At 41.9% G+C, this 19,531-nt stretch overlaps 1 protein-coding gene across 1 annotated transcript in view; it reads left to right on the forward strand.

The window, feature by feature from the left end:
- Window positions 1-19,531, forward strand: part of ITPR1 (inositol 1,4,5-trisphosphate receptor type 1) — a 362,730-nt gene that overhangs the window by 147,014 nt on the left and 196,185 nt on the right. The window contains exons 7-14 of the mRNA XM_064361952.1: window positions 2,263-2,421; window positions 4,197-4,295; window positions 5,431-5,514; window positions 5,626-5,772; window positions 9,832-9,927; window positions 11,550-11,594; window positions 15,722-15,876; window positions 18,591-18,690. Coding sequence (XP_064218022.1) covers window positions 2,263-2,421; window positions 4,197-4,295; window positions 5,431-5,514; window positions 5,626-5,772; window positions 9,832-9,927; window positions 11,550-11,594; window positions 15,722-15,876; window positions 18,591-18,690 — 885 coding nt within the window. The remainder of the gene's footprint in view (window positions 1-2,262; window positions 2,422-4,196; window positions 4,296-5,430; window positions 5,515-5,625; window positions 5,773-9,831; window positions 9,928-11,549; window positions 11,595-15,721; window positions 15,877-18,590; window positions 18,691-19,531) is intronic.

A 19,531-nucleotide genomic window follows, 5' to 3' on the forward strand; every position in this document is an offset into this window, starting at 1 on the left:
TTCCCCAGAGGTAATAAGAGCAATTCTGTATCTTGGGACTTTTTAAATAAAAAATATTTATCATTTTGATACATTTTATATTTATCAAAAATATTTTATTGTTTTCATGTCTGGTCTCACGGGTTGCTTATCTTTTGTACCTTTAAATTTGGCATGGAGATAAAACACAATCCACGAAACAGCTAGTCCAGGTTTCGCTTAGAAGATCCCTGTGGGTCCATGCCAGTCTCGCAGAAAACTGCGGAAGCCCAGAGCCACATGTGGCTTTCTTGATTTGCCCGGGCACAAAGGATAGTAGTAACCAACTGTTGAGCACCTAGACTCATTTGGTGTTCTTCCTTCAATACTTTTCTTTTTGAAAGATTTTGCCTACTGTGTAAACATTACTGATTACAAAGGAGCCCTTCCCCTTTCTCTTGCTATGAGGTATAGAGCAGGGCTAGTCAGGAAGATGGGAACACTAGTAAAAGATTGGCAAAAGCAACCTTTTGGTGTTAAATGGGTTATTTACGTTAGACCTTTTGAAATAGTGAAAGTAGCTTCCGAAATCTGCTTGAAGATTACATCCTGCCAGTTCCACTTACGCACTTCCTCCTCCTTAAGTTCCATCCACTTGAGAATGGACACAAGTGTCCAGATGTGCCCCAAGTTCAATGGCAGCTTTATTACTAGGTCAGGCCAGGGCCCTGAAATTCAGAGTACAAGACTTCCTGATTTGGTTAGATTGGAGAATATGGCTTGACGTGAAGATGAAAGGTGCAGAGGCCAAGGACATTAACTTTTAAATGCATTCCAATTCAGGTTTTGTTACTCTTTGTGAGATTTTGGGCAAGCAGTCTTGCCCTGTATCACTTTGCTCACCAGTAAAATGGAAATGGTAATGGCATCTGCTCTCTATGATGGTTGAGAGGTGCCTGTCCCACAGTAAGCTGTGCATACACAGTAATTAATCTTAGTTATTATTACTTTCCCCAAGCCTGGATCTTGGGGCCTACCTGCAGGTAACTTTGGTTTATAAACCAACTGAGTCTGGCACCTGGACAGATGTGTGCAGGATCAGAGACCACTCACCAGGGGAACAAGTAAGGGGTTGGGAAGACGTTGCCTGCTCCTTGTTTGTTTTAGCTAGGGGTCATCAGGGCTTATGGATCAGACAGGATATTCTTCCACCTCCAGCAGCACTGTTTGGAGATTTGGAGGGGCTCCTAACACTTCTTCTAGTAGCTGTATCTGTTAACATTTGAAAAGGGGGATATTAGCAATTAGCAATGGGGTCTCATGCTGGTCTTACTGTTTCTCAAGGGATTGGGCATTCTTTCGTATTCCCATCCACTTTCTCTTATAGCCTGTTGAATAGGGAAGCCTTAGCCAACTCTTTCTGGTCTAGACTGACTATCAGACACATTATATCTCATCTAGGTCTTCAGTCTTTCCATACTCCTCATGTAATTATTACCCCAAAATCAAGAATAACGTACTTGGAAATTCAAGCCATGTTCTTCCAAATGAATTGACAACCCCCTAAAGGGGTTGCATTTTATTTTATTTAATTTTTTTAGAGACAGGGTCTTGCTCTGTCACCCAAACTGGAGTACAGTGGTGCGATTTCAGCCTGCTATAGCCTGCAACTCCTGGGCTCAGGTGATCCTCCCACCTCAGCCTCCTGAGTAGCAGGGACTCCAGGTGTGCACCCCTACACTTGGTTAATTTTAAATATTTTGTAGAGACGAGGTCTCCATGTGTTGCCCAGGCTTGTCTTGAACTCCTGGGCTCAAGCAACCCTTCTGCCTTCACCTCCCAAAGTGCTAGGCTTATAGATGTGTGCCACTTCACTTGGCCCTGCGTTGTTTTTTAAACTGTTGCCTGTGCTCAGAGTGGCCTTCCTCAGCTCCACCTGTGCATCAGGGCATGCTACACTGCCCTTCCTTAGCCGGTTCACACAGGGTCAGGCCCATCCCACTGGCAAATGGCAGGGGCTGATGGCACAGTTGACCTGAGCAACATCCATCTTGCCCAAGGCTATGTTGAAAATAAAACACAATAAAACATGATAGGTTTTCTTCTACTGTGCCCTCTCATTCTGCTTCCTTTTCTCTTCTTCCTGTTCTAATCATCTGCAGCCTTAGGCGCTCTGTGATTCTCTAACTCCACCAGCAGCTCAGTGGTAGGAGGAATGTTTGCCATATAGTTGATATGATTGAGAGAAGGAGTGGTAGATTCAGATTTGCTGACATTCACTTTATTCTCTTGGTGGGTTTTTAGCTCCTGCATTTGAAAAGTAATAAATACCTAACAGTGAATAAGAGGCTTCCCGCTCTGCTGGAGAAGAATGCCATGAGAGTCACGTTGGATGAGGCTGGAAATGAAGGGTCCTGGTTTTATATTCAGCCATTCTATAAGCTGCGATCCATTGGAGACAGCGTAAGTGCAGATTCTCCGCCTAGAAAGCGTTCCGTGCCATGCCTTCAAGCATGACTGTGTATTAGAGTCAAGGAGGAGATGTTAAAAGTTGGAACCAAAAGCTTGTCCTGTATAAAGAGAAGGGAATTGCTATGGAAACTAGTGTTTGGGAAACAGGGAACTGTGGAGAGAAGTGTGACCTAAATACAGTCACTGTGTTTTTCCTCCTGGACTTCTGAAAACATTGTATGAACAGCCCATTGCCTTAGGAACTTTACCACAAAAACAGCTATCCCGTATTAATGTCCTGGAGAGGGTCCTTGTCATTCCAGATCCATTATTGGAATAGAAATGTCTTTTCTATTTTGGAAATAAAGTTAGTAAAGGTTGGAGGATGGAAAAGAAATAACCATAGTAGGGAAGGAGAGTAGACTTTGGGAGAAGCCTCATTTGTTCCTGTGTCGAGAAGCAGCAGGCTCCCCACCGTGCTGATCAATGCAGTGGGTCTGGAGCAGGGCCCACTCCTGAGGGTTCTCTAGTATATGAAACTGCAGGAAGCCTTTTCAGGGAGACTTACAGCAGTGCTGATATTTGTTGGCTGAATTAGTCAGCCATTACGTGGGCATATACTTAACAGTGACTGTGATTAAATGCTATCGGCTATATTTTTGATCTTGTTATGATTTTAAAGTAGTTGCTCTTTATTGAAAAGTGTACCTCAAACAGCATGAAATAGTCTCAAAATGCTCAACCAGCCCTAACCTTAAAACTGGGCTTTGACACAGTTGGTAAATAATTGATCCTTAACTGTGAACAGAAAGAAAAGCCCAGCAAAACTTAGGTTTCAGCAAAAGTGTTGGATTTATCGAATGAACTTATATTCATTTGAAGTTAAAGAAAATTCAATTGTATATGCTCCTCAGATGTGATAAGCTGAAAATAGATGGTTTTGCACCTTTGGAAACCATCTTCTCTATGAAAATAAAAAACTAGTGTGCCTTGTTCTGAATTTCATTTTCAGCACACTCTTGGCTCTCCTATCCTTAAGTGAATCTGTGTGGCCATGACTTAGTTGAGAAGATGAGATGGGCTTGAATTTAAAATAGTATTTTACAAACAATAGGTGTAGACCCATTCCTGGGCCATGAAATCAATTTAGTGGCTTGTGAGTATCATTTTTGAAAGTGGAATAGAACAGAAAGATCAGACGGTGTTATGTGTAATAAGTATTGTTGGGGGTGGGGGTAACTTTCGTTTTTGTTATATATATAGTATATTATTATATATATTATAAATATACAAACGTGTATAAGTCTATATGGCTCTATATATGACTTGATCATAGAAAATGTATTTCTGAATGTGAGTGACAGTAAAAATATGAAAGTAATTGATTTAAAAACATAAAATTATGACTTTGTCTGTCCAACATAAAGAGCTACCTCAGACTCTTGTTTTTTCTTAAATTTACTTAAAACCTACTGATAGATACCTTAAACTGAACATAATAAATATAAGTGGTTCCCCCCCACCCCCGCTCTGGACTGGCTTTGACACATCTCTGTAAAATCAATAACACTCAGGTAACAAAATTCAGGCTTAGCCTTGTAAACATGACCCCCTCTGCACAGGGTCAGGTTTTGAAGGATGCCTGGTATGTGCTGCATCTTTATACTTGCTGGGGATCGGCCTTGCCTTCTTCAACAAAGAGTCATATGTCTCCTAGAACTGCCCATTGGTCAGTCTGCAGTCTTTATCAGTTTTGTGCAAAGGTCTGTTGCTCCTTTCCTTTCCAGGTGGTCATAGGCGACAAGGTTGTTCTGAACCCAGTGAATGCTGGTCAGCCCCTCCATGCTAGCAGCCATCAACTGGTAGATAACCCAGGCTGCAATGAGGTAAGGATATCAAGTTATGCCTGCGGGCGTGGTTATCCTGCAGGAGCAGGTCTGGCTGGCGCCAGTGCATGCACATACTGAGAGTGACTTCAGCAGTGACTTGGGGCAGGGTGCCTGTTCTGCAGGTGAAGAAACAGGCCCAGAGTCAAGGCTGCCATGTAAGGTTGTGCAGCTCTGCACAGTGGGCAGTAGATGGGGGCTGACATTCATTCTAGTGTTCAGTTTGCTAAGCCTAGCATCACTGAGGGATGGTTTTTTAATTTGTGAAGCCAGAGATGACCCCTTTTCCTATTTTTTTTCTGGCCATAGGAGCACCTTTTTCTAATTTGTCTACCTGTATAGGGTGCCTCTTTCTAACTGTTCATAAAGGAACACTGCAGATTATCAGCAGCCCTGCAAGGGTGATAGCTTCCTTTTGGCAATACATCTACTTATCCTCTAAATTGGCAATTACAGGACACGAGGATGTTACTTACTTGTGACATAAATCTTTGTCTGACGGGTAAGGACACACTCTTCAGTGGGACAGATGTGGATTCACATCCCATTTGCCATTCGTAGCTCTGTGACGGTAGGTTAGTTACCCAGTCTTCCTGCATAGCAGTTTCCTTATCTTCGAAATGGGGGTGGTGGTCAGACCTGTTTTTTAGGGTGTGGCCGAGAATTAAAGGAGATCATGCATGTTAGCACCTAAGCCTAGTGCCTGGCATAGATTTAGTGCACAAACAATGGCTGCGTTTTTAACAATGATCATTAACAGTTTAGAACATAAACACTGGACTCATATTTTCCTTTTATAGCTCATTCCATTTTATAAGTACTTTTTTTCACCAAGCCTTTACTTTCTGGCTACAGAACAAGAGACTTGGAGGAAAAGGAAAATATCATTCCAGAAAGGCAGGAGGGTTGGTTCCATTAGTCATGGTTGGAGTGTGCATAGTGATGGGTGCAAATGAGCCATTTATTGCCAAACTCTGCCAACAGGCCAGTTGAATTTGCAGGTGCTGTGATTTTAGTAGTGTCAATCTTCAGAGCTTTTAGCAAGTACAACCTTGCTTCCTAGGCTGAAGTGAGAAATTTGGGGGCAGGATGACATAGTTGTTGTGAGGGGTACATGAAAAAATCTGTTTTTCAGGTCAATTCCGTCAACTGCAATACAAGCTGGAAAATAGTCCTTTTCATGAAATGGAGTGATAACAAAGATGACATATTAAAGGGGGTGAGTTTGATGCTTTATGGGCTGAGCATTACTTGGCCCTTCTTGGGGGCGTCAATCTAATTATCTTTTTAAATTCTTTTTTCCTTAATTCTTTCTTGTGTTGACTTTCAGGGTGACGTGGTGAGGCTGTTCCATGCTGAACAGGAGAAGTTTCTCACTTGTGACGAACACAGGAAGAAGCAGCATGTCTTCCTGAGAACCACAGGCCGGCAGTCGGCCACATCTGCCACTAGTTCAAAAGCCCTGTGGGAGGTGGAGGTAAGAGTGAGGTGGAGAAAGGGCTCATGGGTTTATAAGATATAAGCCTATATATAGGCTTTCTCTATGTAAATTCTACAAATACACACACACACACACACACACCCCACACACACACACGTGGTCATACACAGAATACATATGTGTATATATATAAGTCACAAACAGGTACTTATACCCACCCTGTTCCAAAAATGGATTGGGGATGGCTTAATGAAGTAAGTGCATCATGACATATTATGGTGCTGGATATTTATGTAGAGGGAGAAAATATGTACTTTGGAGAAAATTCAAAAATGAAATTAGAAATATCTTTCTCTGAGCCATCTAAACTCTTTTATTGTTTTCTTTCCCTTGCTCATTTCTCTCCTTCTGTTACAGCAATATTTAATCCAGTGTCTACCCAACATGATACATAGGTGATGCCACATTAGTGATGGGGCAGAAATGAGAAGATATGCACCCAGATAACTGGAACACACAGGGGATGGTGAAGGTGATAAGAGGCATATTCCACGTGCTCTGGAGATTTCAGTGAGAGAGGGTGAATTTCTGGTTGGGTGAAAAATTAAGACTTCCTGAAGGAGATAGCATCTGATCTGGTACCTACAGGATGATCTATATTTCAGAAGGAAGAGATGAACGGAGTAGGTTACTTCACATAAGAGAATGGTGCAGGATGTGGAAATGTGAGGCAGAGTGGGATAAAACTCCGTAATTGTTTGGTGGAGGGCGTGGGATATGCCTGGAAAATTAAACAGAAGCTGTTTTGGAGACCAGAGCCTGAAAGGCCATATATCCAGGCTGTAGGGAGTTGGGATTTAATTTATGGGCAGGGGAGAAATATGGAAAATTGTTTGAGGAAGGGAGTAATATAATCAGTGTGCAACTTAAAGAAGAATAGAATTCCTCAAAGGTTGTTGTTTCTTGCCAGTTTTTCTTCCTGAATTTCTTAGGAAGACATTGACTATTTCTTTCTCTCATTTTTTGAAATGGATTCTGGAAAGTTAAGTGCCCCTCAAAATTAAAAAGGGAAGACAACACCATGTATTTTATATTTGTAATAATGAGCCAGGGTTTACTTTCCATGTCTGTAGCTTATTCATCACCCCCAAATAAATCCTATGCTCATTAGCAGTCACTCCCTATTTCCCCTTCAATAGCCACCCATTCTTTTGCCCTTGGTAGCTAATGTACTTCCTATCTCTTTAGATTTGTCAGTGCTGCATGTTTCATATAAACAGAATCCTACCTTATTTGGTCCTTCATATCTGACTTCTTTCACCTGGGATGACATCTTAGTCCAATTTGGGCTGCTATAATAAAATATCATAAACTGGGTGGCTTATCAATATCGGAAATACATATTTCTTATAGTTCTGGAGACTTTAAACCTACGATCAAGGCACTGGCAGTGTCTGGTGATGGTACTCTTCCTGGTTCATCTGCTGGGTCCTCACATGGCACAAAGAGGGGACTTTCTGGGATGTCTTTTATAATTATAAGGAAACTGTTCTCATCCATAAAGACTTGGCCTGAGATCTAATTGCCTCCCAAAGGTGAAGTATAATGTGAACGATCTCTAATACTATAACCTTAGGGGGTAGGTTTCAACCTGTGAGTTATGAGAGGACGTACACATTTAGACCAGATAACATGTTCAAAGTGTATTCATATTGCCACATGTATCAGTACTTCATTTTTATTGCCAAATAATATTCCATTGTATGGATGTGCCATATTTTATTTATTCATTTATCATTTAATAGCATTTGGATTGTTTTCACATTTTGACTCCTGTGAATAATGCTGTTACAAACATTGATATACAGTTTTTTGTATGGATGTATGTTCTCAGGTCTCCTGGCAGCAGACTTGTGTGTCATGTAGTAATTCTATTTTTGACCTTTTGAGGAACTGCCAGACTGCCTTCCACAGTGGCTGCACCATTTTATATTCTCACCAGCAGTGTCAGGGTCCCATTTTCTCCATGTGGCCTTCATTTTGAAGGATTTTTTTGTTGGATATAAAATTCTAGGTAGATAGAATTTACTTTTTTTAAAGATTTTGATCCATTGTCTTTTGGCTTACATTGTTTGTGATTATTTAATGGATTAAAAAAAATGTATTCCCTCTGTATAGTGTCTCTGCCATGCAGCCTCCCCTCATCTCAGCAGCTGTAAAAACTTTTCTTTTTTATTTCTGGTTTACCTTAATCTGATTATGATATGCCTTGGTGTGTGTGTGTGTGTGTCTGTCTGTTTACTCTGCTAGAGTTCAATGAGTTTCTTGAAACTATGGGTATATGTCAAAATGGGAAAACTTTGAGTCATTATATTTATGAGTGAAATATTTCTCCTGCCCCCACCAATCCACACAGACATGTGCTGGATTATTTGATACTGTCTGACAGATCTTGAGTTCATGGGTCACATTTTTCTGATTCTTTGTCTAGTCCTTTATTTACTGAGCATTGTAATATAAGTTTGTTGAGTATTTGGAGTCCATTGCTCCTTTAAAGAGGACTGAATTTTCTTTTCTTAGACACTAAAGTGACTCGTGGATCTCTTTGGTCCTTTGGAGGCTTATTTTCAAGGTTTATTCAGTCAGGCATTGTGTAGCCTTAATTTTTGGGCTAGGTTAGCCCCCACTTCCAAGATGGGACCACTTTGATGTGTCTACTAATGCACAGGGTATTCCACATGGTTTCTCTGCTTTGGCTTTTCAGAATCAGGACTCCTCCCAACCCTGTGTGAGCTCTGGGAATGTTCAGCTTTCAGACTACTTGTTTTTCTTCATTTGGTCTCATAGGGTCTTGCCTTATACATGTGCAGTCTGATGTTCAACCAGAAACTCAAAGGAGGCTCCTGTGCAGAATTCCAGAGCTTTTTCTGTGTGTAGCTCTATATGCATTAGTAGTCCATCCCCACAAATTCTAGCTGCCTCGGTCTCTCTAAACTTTGATCTGTCTCCGTAATTCCATGAGCTTAGTGCCCTCAGCTTGCATTCTTCCTCCCCGTGCTGCCATCCAGAGAGAACTCACTGGGTAGAAAATCAGAGCAGGCCGGGCATGGTGGCTCATGCCTGTAATCCCAGCACTCTGAGAGGCCAAAGTGGGTGGATTACGAGGTCAGGAGTTCAAGACCAGCCTGGCCAAGATGGTGAAACCTCGTCTCTACTAAAAATACAAAAATTAGCCAGGCGTGGTGGCGCACGCCTATACTCCCAGCTGCTCGGGAGACTGAGGCAGAGAATTGCTTGAACCCCAGAGGTGGAAGTTGCAGTGAGCTGAGATCGTGCCACTGCACTCCAGCCTGGGTGACAGAGTGAGACTCCATCTCCAAAAAAAACAAAAATAGAAAAACAAAATCAGAGCAATAGCTGAGCTGGCCTTGTCTATTTCCCTGTTCTCAGAGATCACCATTATGTACCACCAGTTGTCCAACATGTGAACACAGTTGTTTGGGATATTTTATACAGTTTTCTAGTTGTGTATGGCAGTTTCTTCTATTCTCTGCAGTGTCTGATTTTTTATGGCATCAGCTACCAGTGCTAGTTAAATCTATCTTGGCCAGAAGCTGATGTGACATTTATTTTTCTGATGACATTGGCCCAGGCACTGAGTTTCACATTTCAGAGCACAGGCCTGTGTGTGTGTGTTCCAGCACATGAGTATGTGTATAGGTTGCTTTGACAGTTCTCCATGAAGTTGGCTGTGCTTTTTGTAGGTAAGTTTTTTTTTAATTGGCTGTGCTTTTTGTAGATAAGTTTAAGAATCTGCTACTTCATTATGGCGAAGGCAAATAACCTGAAAACCATTGAAGTTTTTATCCCAACCATTGCATGTTAACCAGGAGACTCAATTCCTTCTTTGGAGAGACATTGTTTACTTTTGAGTTTGGATGTTACATATGACACTGGCAATGGGTTTGTTGATGATGCTGATTTTTTTTCCAGCTCATAAATATCACTCCTGAACTATGACATGTGCTGTCTCCTATTCAACATCTCCCTAGTGTAGGTTGACATTTCATTGACTCCTGTTCATTCTTCTTGCAGGTGGTCCAACATGACCCGTGTCGGGGCGGAGCAGGGTATTGGAACAGCCTTTTCCGTTTCAAGCACCTGGCCACAGGGCATTACTTGGCAGCAGAGGTAAGTAGCAGCCCCTATGGTTTTCTCTTTCAAGACTGACTCACCTCACCACCTTTTCTCATTCCCTTGGATAGCCATCGTGTACTAAAGGCTTAAGGAAATATACTCAGTCACTTTGCTTTTCCTCCTGTTTTTCTGTTTTCTTCTGCTTCATTTCCCTAGAAGAATCAAAAATGATTACCACATTTTAGTACGTGACAGGGGTGCTGATCAAGATGTGGGGAGAAGATAAGTTAGAAGGTAATGCCAATCTAGGTTTTCGGTATTATTTTCCATCTTGCTCTTACATGCTACCCTCCCCACGTTTTTGTCTCCCAGCCCCACACCCAGCATGAGTGACTGAGGCTGCAGCAGAAACAGGATATGTAGAGACAGAAGCACTAAGGAATTAGACAATCTTATAAAGAAATTTGACTACTCAGCATTAGTGGAATAGACAGCGGCCTATCTTTTACTTGTAGGAATGTCAAAAATCACAGAAATTAACTTTACCTTAAATGTCTGTGAAGGGGCCAGGCACAGTGCCTCATACCTATAATCCCATAACTTTGGGAGGCTGAGGAGTTCGAGATCAGCCTGGCCAAAATGGTGAAACCCTGTATCTACAAAAATTAGCCGGATGTGGTGGTGTGCGCCTGTAGTCCCAGCTACTTGGGAGGCTGAAGCGGGAGAATCGCTTAAACATGGGAGGCGGAGGAGGTTCACTGAGCCGAGATCGCACCACTGCACTCTAGCTTGGGTGACAATATGAGACTTCATCTCAAAAAAAAAATGTGAAGAGTTTTTGAGGAGACGAAAGTCTCAATGCTGAAGGACAGGAGGAATTTACCTTTTAATTTTGTATCAGGCGAAGGAGCCATCCTACTGTGCGACTGATGTTGAGTTTTACTTTGATCTGCTGGGAGATGTGCGATGCATATTTCTATCAGATTCTAGTCGTGCATCAAAAGACCCCCACTGTTGTCTGGGACCACCACCCATGAGACCGCTGAGAGATGTCAAAGGTGATGGTGGGTGTCAGCACTGCTCCTGTGCCTGACCTGAGGAAGGCTGGCTCTGAGTGTGCTCAGCCCCCCATGTGCCTAATACATGAGCTGATGATTTTGATATATTTAAGAACTAAAAATCAAGAAGTCTAAGTTCAAATTTCAGATAAAGCCATAGAGAATTATGGACCCAGCTAATTAGCTGTGAGAGATGTTGATTTACGTGGTTTGTGGAAGACTAACGGTGGTGGCATTATCTATTATGTTTTGAGGCTAATGTAGTGATTGCTGGAGGCTTAAATTTTTTATTTTTAGCCAAAAATAAGCAGGATTATAGTGACTGTGTACTGATCTTTTATTCATCTCAGGCTTTTAACTATTGCTTTGCCAGTGAATCCATTGTCTTTCTCTGTCAACACTTGAGAGCCGTCTCTTGGTGACTGGTAGATGTTCCATGTGTGCTGTACCTGTGTGACCTGTGTCATTGTCGTGGCATGCTGGTCTTGTGAACAGAGGGGACGGACAAGTTCTTAGCTGTTCAAGGATGTTTGCAGCCCTTGAAGTCTCCTGCAAGTGGGGCCCAGTCCTTAAGAAAGCAATGGATGTTTTAATTTCCTAATGATTCTTTTTCATCAGGTAGACCCTGACTTTGAGGAAGAGTGCCTGGAGTTTCAGCCCTCAGTAAGTATGGACAAGAGTCTTCTTGTCTTCATCCGGTAGGGTGCGGCCAAATGATCTGGAGCTCCATTTAAGACACCGTCACTGTGGTCACTGAGCGCTGGGGAAGGAGAAACATTAGGCTCCTTAAAACAGGATCATTTTCTGTGCTTCCCTTGAGAGGGATCATAGTCCTTTGTGTGTTAATTGGTCTGGGGACTGTTGTTCATGATGGTATTTCTGTGTGTAGTAATGAGGTCTCTGCTTCCAAACTGGAGAAGTTCATGGTATTACTTGGAGGACTCCTAGGGTTGGAGACAGTAATGGCCCATACAGAAAATGGCCTTTTAAAACCAATTGTCTTATTGCCACTGACCTCAGTCTGTGATTCACAGAGGTTTTTCAGGGAGTAACTGTGTGAGATGGATACTGTTACTGAGGCTATGGCGGTAACACGTGAAGCACGGTGCACCTGGCATGTGATTAGACTCTCAGCTGTCTAACGATCCGTACTTGATTTCTGTAAAGTCAGAAATAGGCTTTAGTGTAGAATGTAGTTTGGAATTTTAAGTGCAAATGGATCTTTCTCTAGAGACCATATCGCCAAGTAACACTGACAGGTAGACACTTTGGGCTTCAGGTGTCCACATTTATGGGTTGAAGAAGGCAGTGGTTGTGTTGCGTGGAGGTTAGGGGTATAAGTGTGACAGTTTTCTTGTGGAGTGCTTGATTCTGTTCCAGGATTTAAAAAAAAAAGATACTTCTTGTTTTGACGTGTGTGTCTACATGATGATCTCAGTAGTGGGCATGGAAGGTGGTTTTGAGGATATTTCTTTTTTTTGGCAAGATTTTGAAAAAAAAGTGGAGGGATTTTCTTAAGGCACGTTAATGAAGGGAATTGGGTGGAGGGAATTCAAATTGTAATTGTCCTTGGAAAGTGTGAATTCTGCTGTCATGCCTATCCTTCTAGTGATATCTTGGTAAAATGTTGGCTTTGAAAAGCACTCTAGCTGAGGCCTTCCTGCTGTGGGTTTGTGGACTTGCTGGGGAGCTTCTCCTCCTCTTTCTGCTCCTTACTGGGGTACCCAAGGCTCACCTAACTTCTCTTCATCCTTGTCACCCCTATTTCCAGAGTTCATTTTGGAAGCTTTGTTTCCACAGTTAATATGGCTTGGAAAACACTGATGTAGTTTAACTCTGTCAGTGCACAAGGAGCTCTGTTGTAAAACTTCTGTATGTCGTGTTCATGTAGTTATTGTTTGAACACTTGGACTGGCACGGGCATTGAGTTTCTTAAGACAGTTCTTGTCCTTGCACCTTCTTTATTTCAAGGAAAGGAGCTTCCTCTGTGTGGCCGACATCCACTGGTCTCCATGCTGTTGTCTGTGGTGACTTGGAAGAAGTCTTACCTCTGAGATGAGGCAAGCTGCAGCTCCTTTCAGTGAGCGCTGATGTCCAAATGAACCTTGTGCTCTGGCGGGTAGAGGGCTGCTCTTTTGGCCTCCTGATGCAGGAGGGAAGACTTGGATTTACAGTGCAGGAGGAAGAGCGTAGTTTAAATACTAGCCGTGCCATTTATGAGCTGCGTGACCTTGGACAAGTTACTTTTCCTCTATAAGCCTCAATTCCTTCATCTGTACAAGTGGCATTTTTCAAGTTCTCCAAGATCATTAGCATTTTTAGTGCCTTTGCATCCACCAGGTTGTCTGGGCTGCATAGCAGTGCGTAAAAGGAGTTAGGGCGGGTTTTAGGACCTTCCTGGTACAGAGGAGGAAGCAGCCATTCAGAGTAGTCCTGATTTATCCCGCATCTCATGCTCCCTCGGAGTTCAGTGGTTTTTTGATGTTTTCCTGCTTCTTTGCGTCAGAGAGGCGGATGTGCCAGCAGCCTTGAGTGCAGATCTAGACTGCATCGCTCTGGCTACTTCGATGTTAATTGGGGGTGGGCTGCGTGCGGAGAAGGGGGCTTACCTGGCACCCACACGGCCAACAGCACAGATCTGCCTCTGTGGCAAGGTGTTAGTACAGGGAGGACCCCACCCCCTATACTCTTCTTGGTTTGGAAATGTGGGTGGAAAACCTTGGGCTGTTTGAGTCTGGGAGAGGAGGCACCTCGTTCTATGCTGATCGTTGGTTGGTTTCCCTAAGAACAGCTTCAGTGCCTGTGGTTTATGCCTTGGACCTCACTTGGCTTTGTTGTGCTTGTCCTTCTAAATTCAGGACCCTGAAGCCACTTGCTTGGTGCCAGAGGGAGGAAAAGGACCACCAGAGGCTCCTGTTCCTTTGCCAGGCTTCTGCACATGTGCCTTTCTTCCCACTAGGTGGCAAGCGCTGACTGCACACTGAAAGGATGTCAGGACGCGGCCACTCGGTCACGTTTCCAGATACAGTCGGTGTAATGCAATTGTGATTTTCCTCTCGACTCCCGCAGGTTTCTGAAACTTAACTGCCAGCCTGTAGCTGAGCCCTGTGTCTCAAACCATAACCATGTCAGAGTTTATTTTGAAAGCAGCACGTGGAGTGCTTTGCCAGGTGGTTAGGAGAGAACAAATGTTGCTCAAAGTTCTTACTCCTGAACTGAGGTTGTAGAGGCGTTCTGTTGCTCTCCAGGCAATTCTTCCTTTAGTGTAGATAGAATAAGGATCTGGGGTTGGTTCAGGTAAAGGGACAAGTGATTACAGGAGAAAGTGTGAGAAAGGGAGGAGATACACGATTTGGGTATTAAAAGAATACCCAAAACATACACACAGAGGTTTTTTTTTAAAACATACACACAGAGGTTGGGGGCTGCAGCTGAACTGACAGGCTATTGCCCTGCGGCCTGCATTTCAGTACCCGTGGTGTTAGAGTCTCCTGGGTGCTCTCCTTTGCCTTTGATTTGATTTCCATTTCTTGATTCCTTTGTCTTCCTGGCGAAGTCTTCTTTCTCCCCATCTGGAAAGGAGGCAGAGCTTCAGCCTAAGAAAAGCAGACTGTAGTGACAAAGAAAATGTGCTTCCCCAGTAGATGCAGGTGGATGCTGTCATCCCTCAAGGATGTTAGACGTGGAAAATCACCCAATGTAGAGTAAGCGCGCTGGCCGAGGCGGAGAGCGTGCTGGCCAAGCCTTTCTGAGCTGGCTCCTTGTCTAAGCCCTCTCCTTGAATCTCTAGGCAGATGGGCTTTGGAGCCTAGAATGTGCTTTTCTAGTTTCTCAGGAAAGGTTTTGTCATTGTTCCTCAGCCTTCACTGTCAGAGATTTTCTTCGCTCTCAGCCAAATCCCTGATGTCACAGGAGAGGCCCATCTTCCCTGATCTGTCATCAGCAGCCCTCTCAATTAATGATGGACATCTTTTTCAGGGCAATGCTGACTTCTCAAATATTTGTTTTGGCTGCATTGGGGTTGCTGCCTACAAACACTTGGATTCAGGCTTATTTTGTTTTAGTTTTTCTCCTGTGGAGTCGCTGTATCATATTGTCAGTAGACAATTATCACTATAGATGAATACAACTACCCATAACCAAATCTGCAGGATGAGTTTCCTCAAAATTCCCTCTCCCCCAGCTTCTGTGGATGGATGTACGTATGTAGAGTTCTTTATCAACTAGAGCACTGCTTCCACAGTCATCTATTAGGGTAACTCCACATTGTTAAAACATTTTTTTTTTTTTTGAGACAGAGTCTCACTCTGTCACCCAAGCTGGAGTGTAGTGGTGCAATCTCAGCTCACTGCAACCTCTGCCACCCGGGTCCAAGTGATAATCCTGCCTCAGCCTCCTGAGCAGCTGGGATTACAGGTGCCTACCACCGCGCCCAACTGACTTTTTTGTATTTTTATTAGAGATGGGGTTTCATCATCTTGGTCAGGCTGTTCCTGAACTGACCTAGTGATCTACCCACGTCAGCCTCCCAAAGTGCTGGGATTACAGGCGTGAGCCACTGTGCATGGTCGGAACATTTTTATTGCAACACAAAGAGGTTAGACCTTAAATATCCTTGGCTGCATGGCCAGTTGTCATCTTTTAGGACTGCTCTGTAACTGTGGTCCTTCTCCTGCCAACTGCTGACATTCACGATCCTTTCTTCTCCGTTCCTGTGGATTGTGGAATAATTGTAGAGAGTGAAGGGTTTTGTGTGCACAGTTCTTGATTTGAAGACTTTTCTTCCTCAGGTAGACCCTGATCAGGACGCCTCTCGAAGTAGGTTGCGAAATGCCCAAGAAAAGATGGTGTACTCTCTGGTCTCTGTGCCCGAAGGCAATGACATCTCCTCCATTTTTGAGCTAGACCCCACCACCCTCCGCGGAGGTGACAGCCTTGTACCAAGGTATGATTTTAAAATTGCTTATCCCAAAAGAATCAGGCCTGGTATAGGTAGCCTGACCAGGTTTCTTGGAATCCAAATCATTACTGCCTTTTCTTCTAGATTTTTATAAAGGATTTGGTGAAAGGTTTAAACTGGCTGTGCAATATGGCAACTGACTTCTTTTAATGGCTCATCACTGGTATGTTCTCAGTAGTTGAATGAGAAGTGCTATATTTAGGTAAACAAGCCAAACTGTAAGCCCAAGTAGCTCAATTTTCCTAGTTCCCTCTACTCCCTTCCTCCTTCGCTGAACCTTGGGAGAGCTCTTGGTTTGGGTAAAGAGGAAGGGAGTAGAAGCAACTAGGAAATTGAATGGCAATTGAATAAACCATTGAAAACAAACTAGAAAATAAAATACCTGAAATTCACTGTGTGTGTAGTAAATTGTTTTTACAAGGATTGAGACGTTAGACCAGAAATCTTTATTTTATTAAATTTAACTTTTAGTCTTGTTGCCTAAGAATGCGTTTTTTGAGGGGAAATAACTGGACTACAAATGGGAAAAAAGCTTACTCTTAACAGCAGAATCAACATTATTAATAATAATGGCTGACTCTTAGTGAGTGCTGACTGCATGCTAAGCATAAGGCTAGTGCTCTTCTTGTGTTATATAATTTCATATTTCACAACAAACCCAGTGAGATAGGTATTGCTGTCACCCTTTCTTGTAGATGAAGAAACTGAGGCTCAGAGAGTTTAAGCAGCATATCATAAGTCAGTGAGTCCCACAGCAGAACCCAGAATCTGTAATGTTTAAGACAGAGTTGTTTGGGCAATTCTGACTCTTCAGTATGATGCTGGTTAGTGGAAATGTCACTGTCATTTATGGATTTCACATATGGCCCCTCGTCAAGTATTAATTGTGTTTCAATCATTCAGAGACAACTGCTGGTAATATTTTGGTTTTTATAGTTTTAGACAAGTCTCTGGTCACATGGAGATGATTGTATCATTTATTATAGATGGGATCATAAGCTATTTTGAACATTTTTTAACTAAATACTATATTTTGTGTATATCTCCAAGCACATGATTATCAATTGTCATCATCTTAAATAATCGTTGTAATCAGGCTGGGCGCAATTGGCTCACACCTGTAATCCCAGCACTTTGGGAGGCCAAAGCAGGCAGATCACTTGATTGAGTCCAGGTGTTTGAGACCAGCTGGACAACTTGGCAAAACCCCGACTCTACAAAAAATGCAAAAAAAATTAGCCTGGCGTGGTGGCACACACTTGTAGTCCCAGTTACTTGGAAGGCTGAGGTGGGAAGATCACCTAAGTCTGGGAGGCAGAGGTTGCGGTGAGCTGAGATCATGCCACTGTACTCCAGCCTGGGTGACAGAGTGAGACCCTGTCTCCAAAGGAAAAAAATATGTTGTAGTCAATTGTAATCATCTTTAAATACCTGTAGTATCACCTAGTTAATACTGTATTAACTGGTTCATTATTGGACTGTTCTGTAATGCTGTATTAATACAATACTATGTATGTATTAATGTGTAATACATTAATATTACATTGCAACAATAGAATATAATAGAATTGTATTCTATTATATTAACTAGTCCATTATTGAGATATCAGATTGTTTACAGTTTTTATTATTATACATAATGCTTTATTGAACATCTGTTTGCCTCATTTTGCACCTGTGCTATCACCATTTAGGGAAAAATACCTGAAAATAGGATTGGTAGATGAAAGCATAGATATATTTTATGTGTTCTACAAAGTGCTAGACTTCTTTTCAGAGTTTTACTTGATTACACTGTAATCAGCAATACATAGTATTTACTTCCCTAAGCCCTTTTTGATACTGGGTTTTATCAGTCTTTAAGATCTTTGGAATATGATTTAATAAAATGATATGTTGTTTTAACTTGTGTAACTCCTGTACTAAGGAGGCAGAATCTATACTTCCGTGTTGCTTGGCCCTTTGTATTTCGTTATTACCAGTTTGTGTCCTTGTCCCGTTTTCACTTCCAATATTCATGTTTTTGTTATTGATTTGTAACAGCTCTTTGTGTAGAGTAATAACCTTTTAATGCAATGTGTTACTCTTTGATTTTCCCAGGCTATGGTGATTTTTCTTTCAACTTTGTTTATGATGGTTCTTTTTTTCTATATAGATGATATAAAATTTAAACTATGTAATGAGAGTTAGCCAACTTTTACTTTTAAAATTTAGGAATCTTACATGTTGTTACATGATTCAAAAGGCTTTCCCTACTACGAGATTAGTAAATACTCATTTTTTTTTTGCCAGAAATTTTATGATATCATTTATTGTTTCACTGATCCATATGAAAATTTCAATCATTGCTTTATTGTTATTTCTTGTGATAAACGCTAATATATACCCTGTAAGCACTTCTCGTTGCTCTTTCTCACGCTCCGTTTATGCGGAGACACTCATTCATGGAGTATGATCTTGTATTTAGAAATACAGCATATAGCAGTAACCTTAGAGGCATTATGAATGATTTTCTATTGTAAATGAATCAGAATGTGGCTTGGACCTGAACCATTTGCTCCGAAGTGTATATTGCCCAGTGTATGCAGTGGGAAACCACTTTGCTATTTCTATTTTGATAGAATATATTCTAGACTACAGAGGCTACAGAGTAAAGCTGAATATTTCCTTCCTTAAAACCCTTCTTTTTTCCCTGTTAGGAACTCTTATGTTCGGCTCAGACACCTGTGTACTAATACGTGGGTTCACAGCACAAATATTCCTATTGACAAGGAAGAAGAAAAGCCCGTGATGCTGAAAGTAAGTTCTGGGACTTGCTTGTATCTTTTTGGTCTTGTGTTTCCTAATGAAAGGGCTCCTTTGAGGACAGATCAGGGAGTATAGAGCTGTGGAGTTTTGTTGCTTTGGCGAGAGTATGGTCATGGCTGAACTTGAATGTGACAAAAGAATTCTCTCCAAGGGACCAAAGTGGAGGAAACCCAGGGCTTTTGAAATAATTAGAAGTTTTGATTTTATTCCATGGCTTCTGCCCTAATAGTTGAGCAATTATTTCAGCCACATTTCATGACTATCTGAAGGATAATTTGGGCTAGGGAATGTTTGTTTGTGACTTGAGGAAAAACAAGTATCTATCAGTTTCCCCCAAGCTCTAGTATTTATTTCTCTCTCTATTGCAATATAGGCTTTTATTTCATGAATGTTCTCTCAGTCCCTTTACTTTCTATCCCTGCTTCTCCTCCCCCACTGTGTCTAGGCTCATAGAGTATAAATACATAGACATGGGGGCTTTCTTTTAAAAAATGGAAGGATACTCTCACATAACTTTCATTTTGTTGTGGCATTGGGGAAGGTTATTGGAGTTTTTTTATTTCTTTACTGAACGTTTTTACATTTATAGGAAAGTTGAAATAATGGTACAGTGTCTATCCTTATAATGCTCCTCACTTAGATTCATTAATTACCATTTTCCATATTTGCTTTTTCACTGTGTATTTACAAACATCTTTAATTATGAAAATCTTGCATGTTCCCTGTAACAAATGAAGTTAAAAATGAGAGTAGTGCCCCTTTCCTGCCTCACTGGTCCCCATAATACCAATTTCCAGAGATAACAACTGTTAACCATTTGGAGTACTTCCCT

Source organism: Aotus nancymaae, unplaced genomic scaffold (genome assembly GCF_030222135.1).
Source record: "Aotus nancymaae isolate 86718 unplaced genomic scaffold, 86718_ANA_hifiasm-v0.15.2.pri h1tg000046l, whole genome shotgun sequence".
Lineage (NCBI taxonomy): Eukaryota > Metazoa > Chordata > Mammalia > Primates > Aotidae > Aotus > Aotus nancymaae.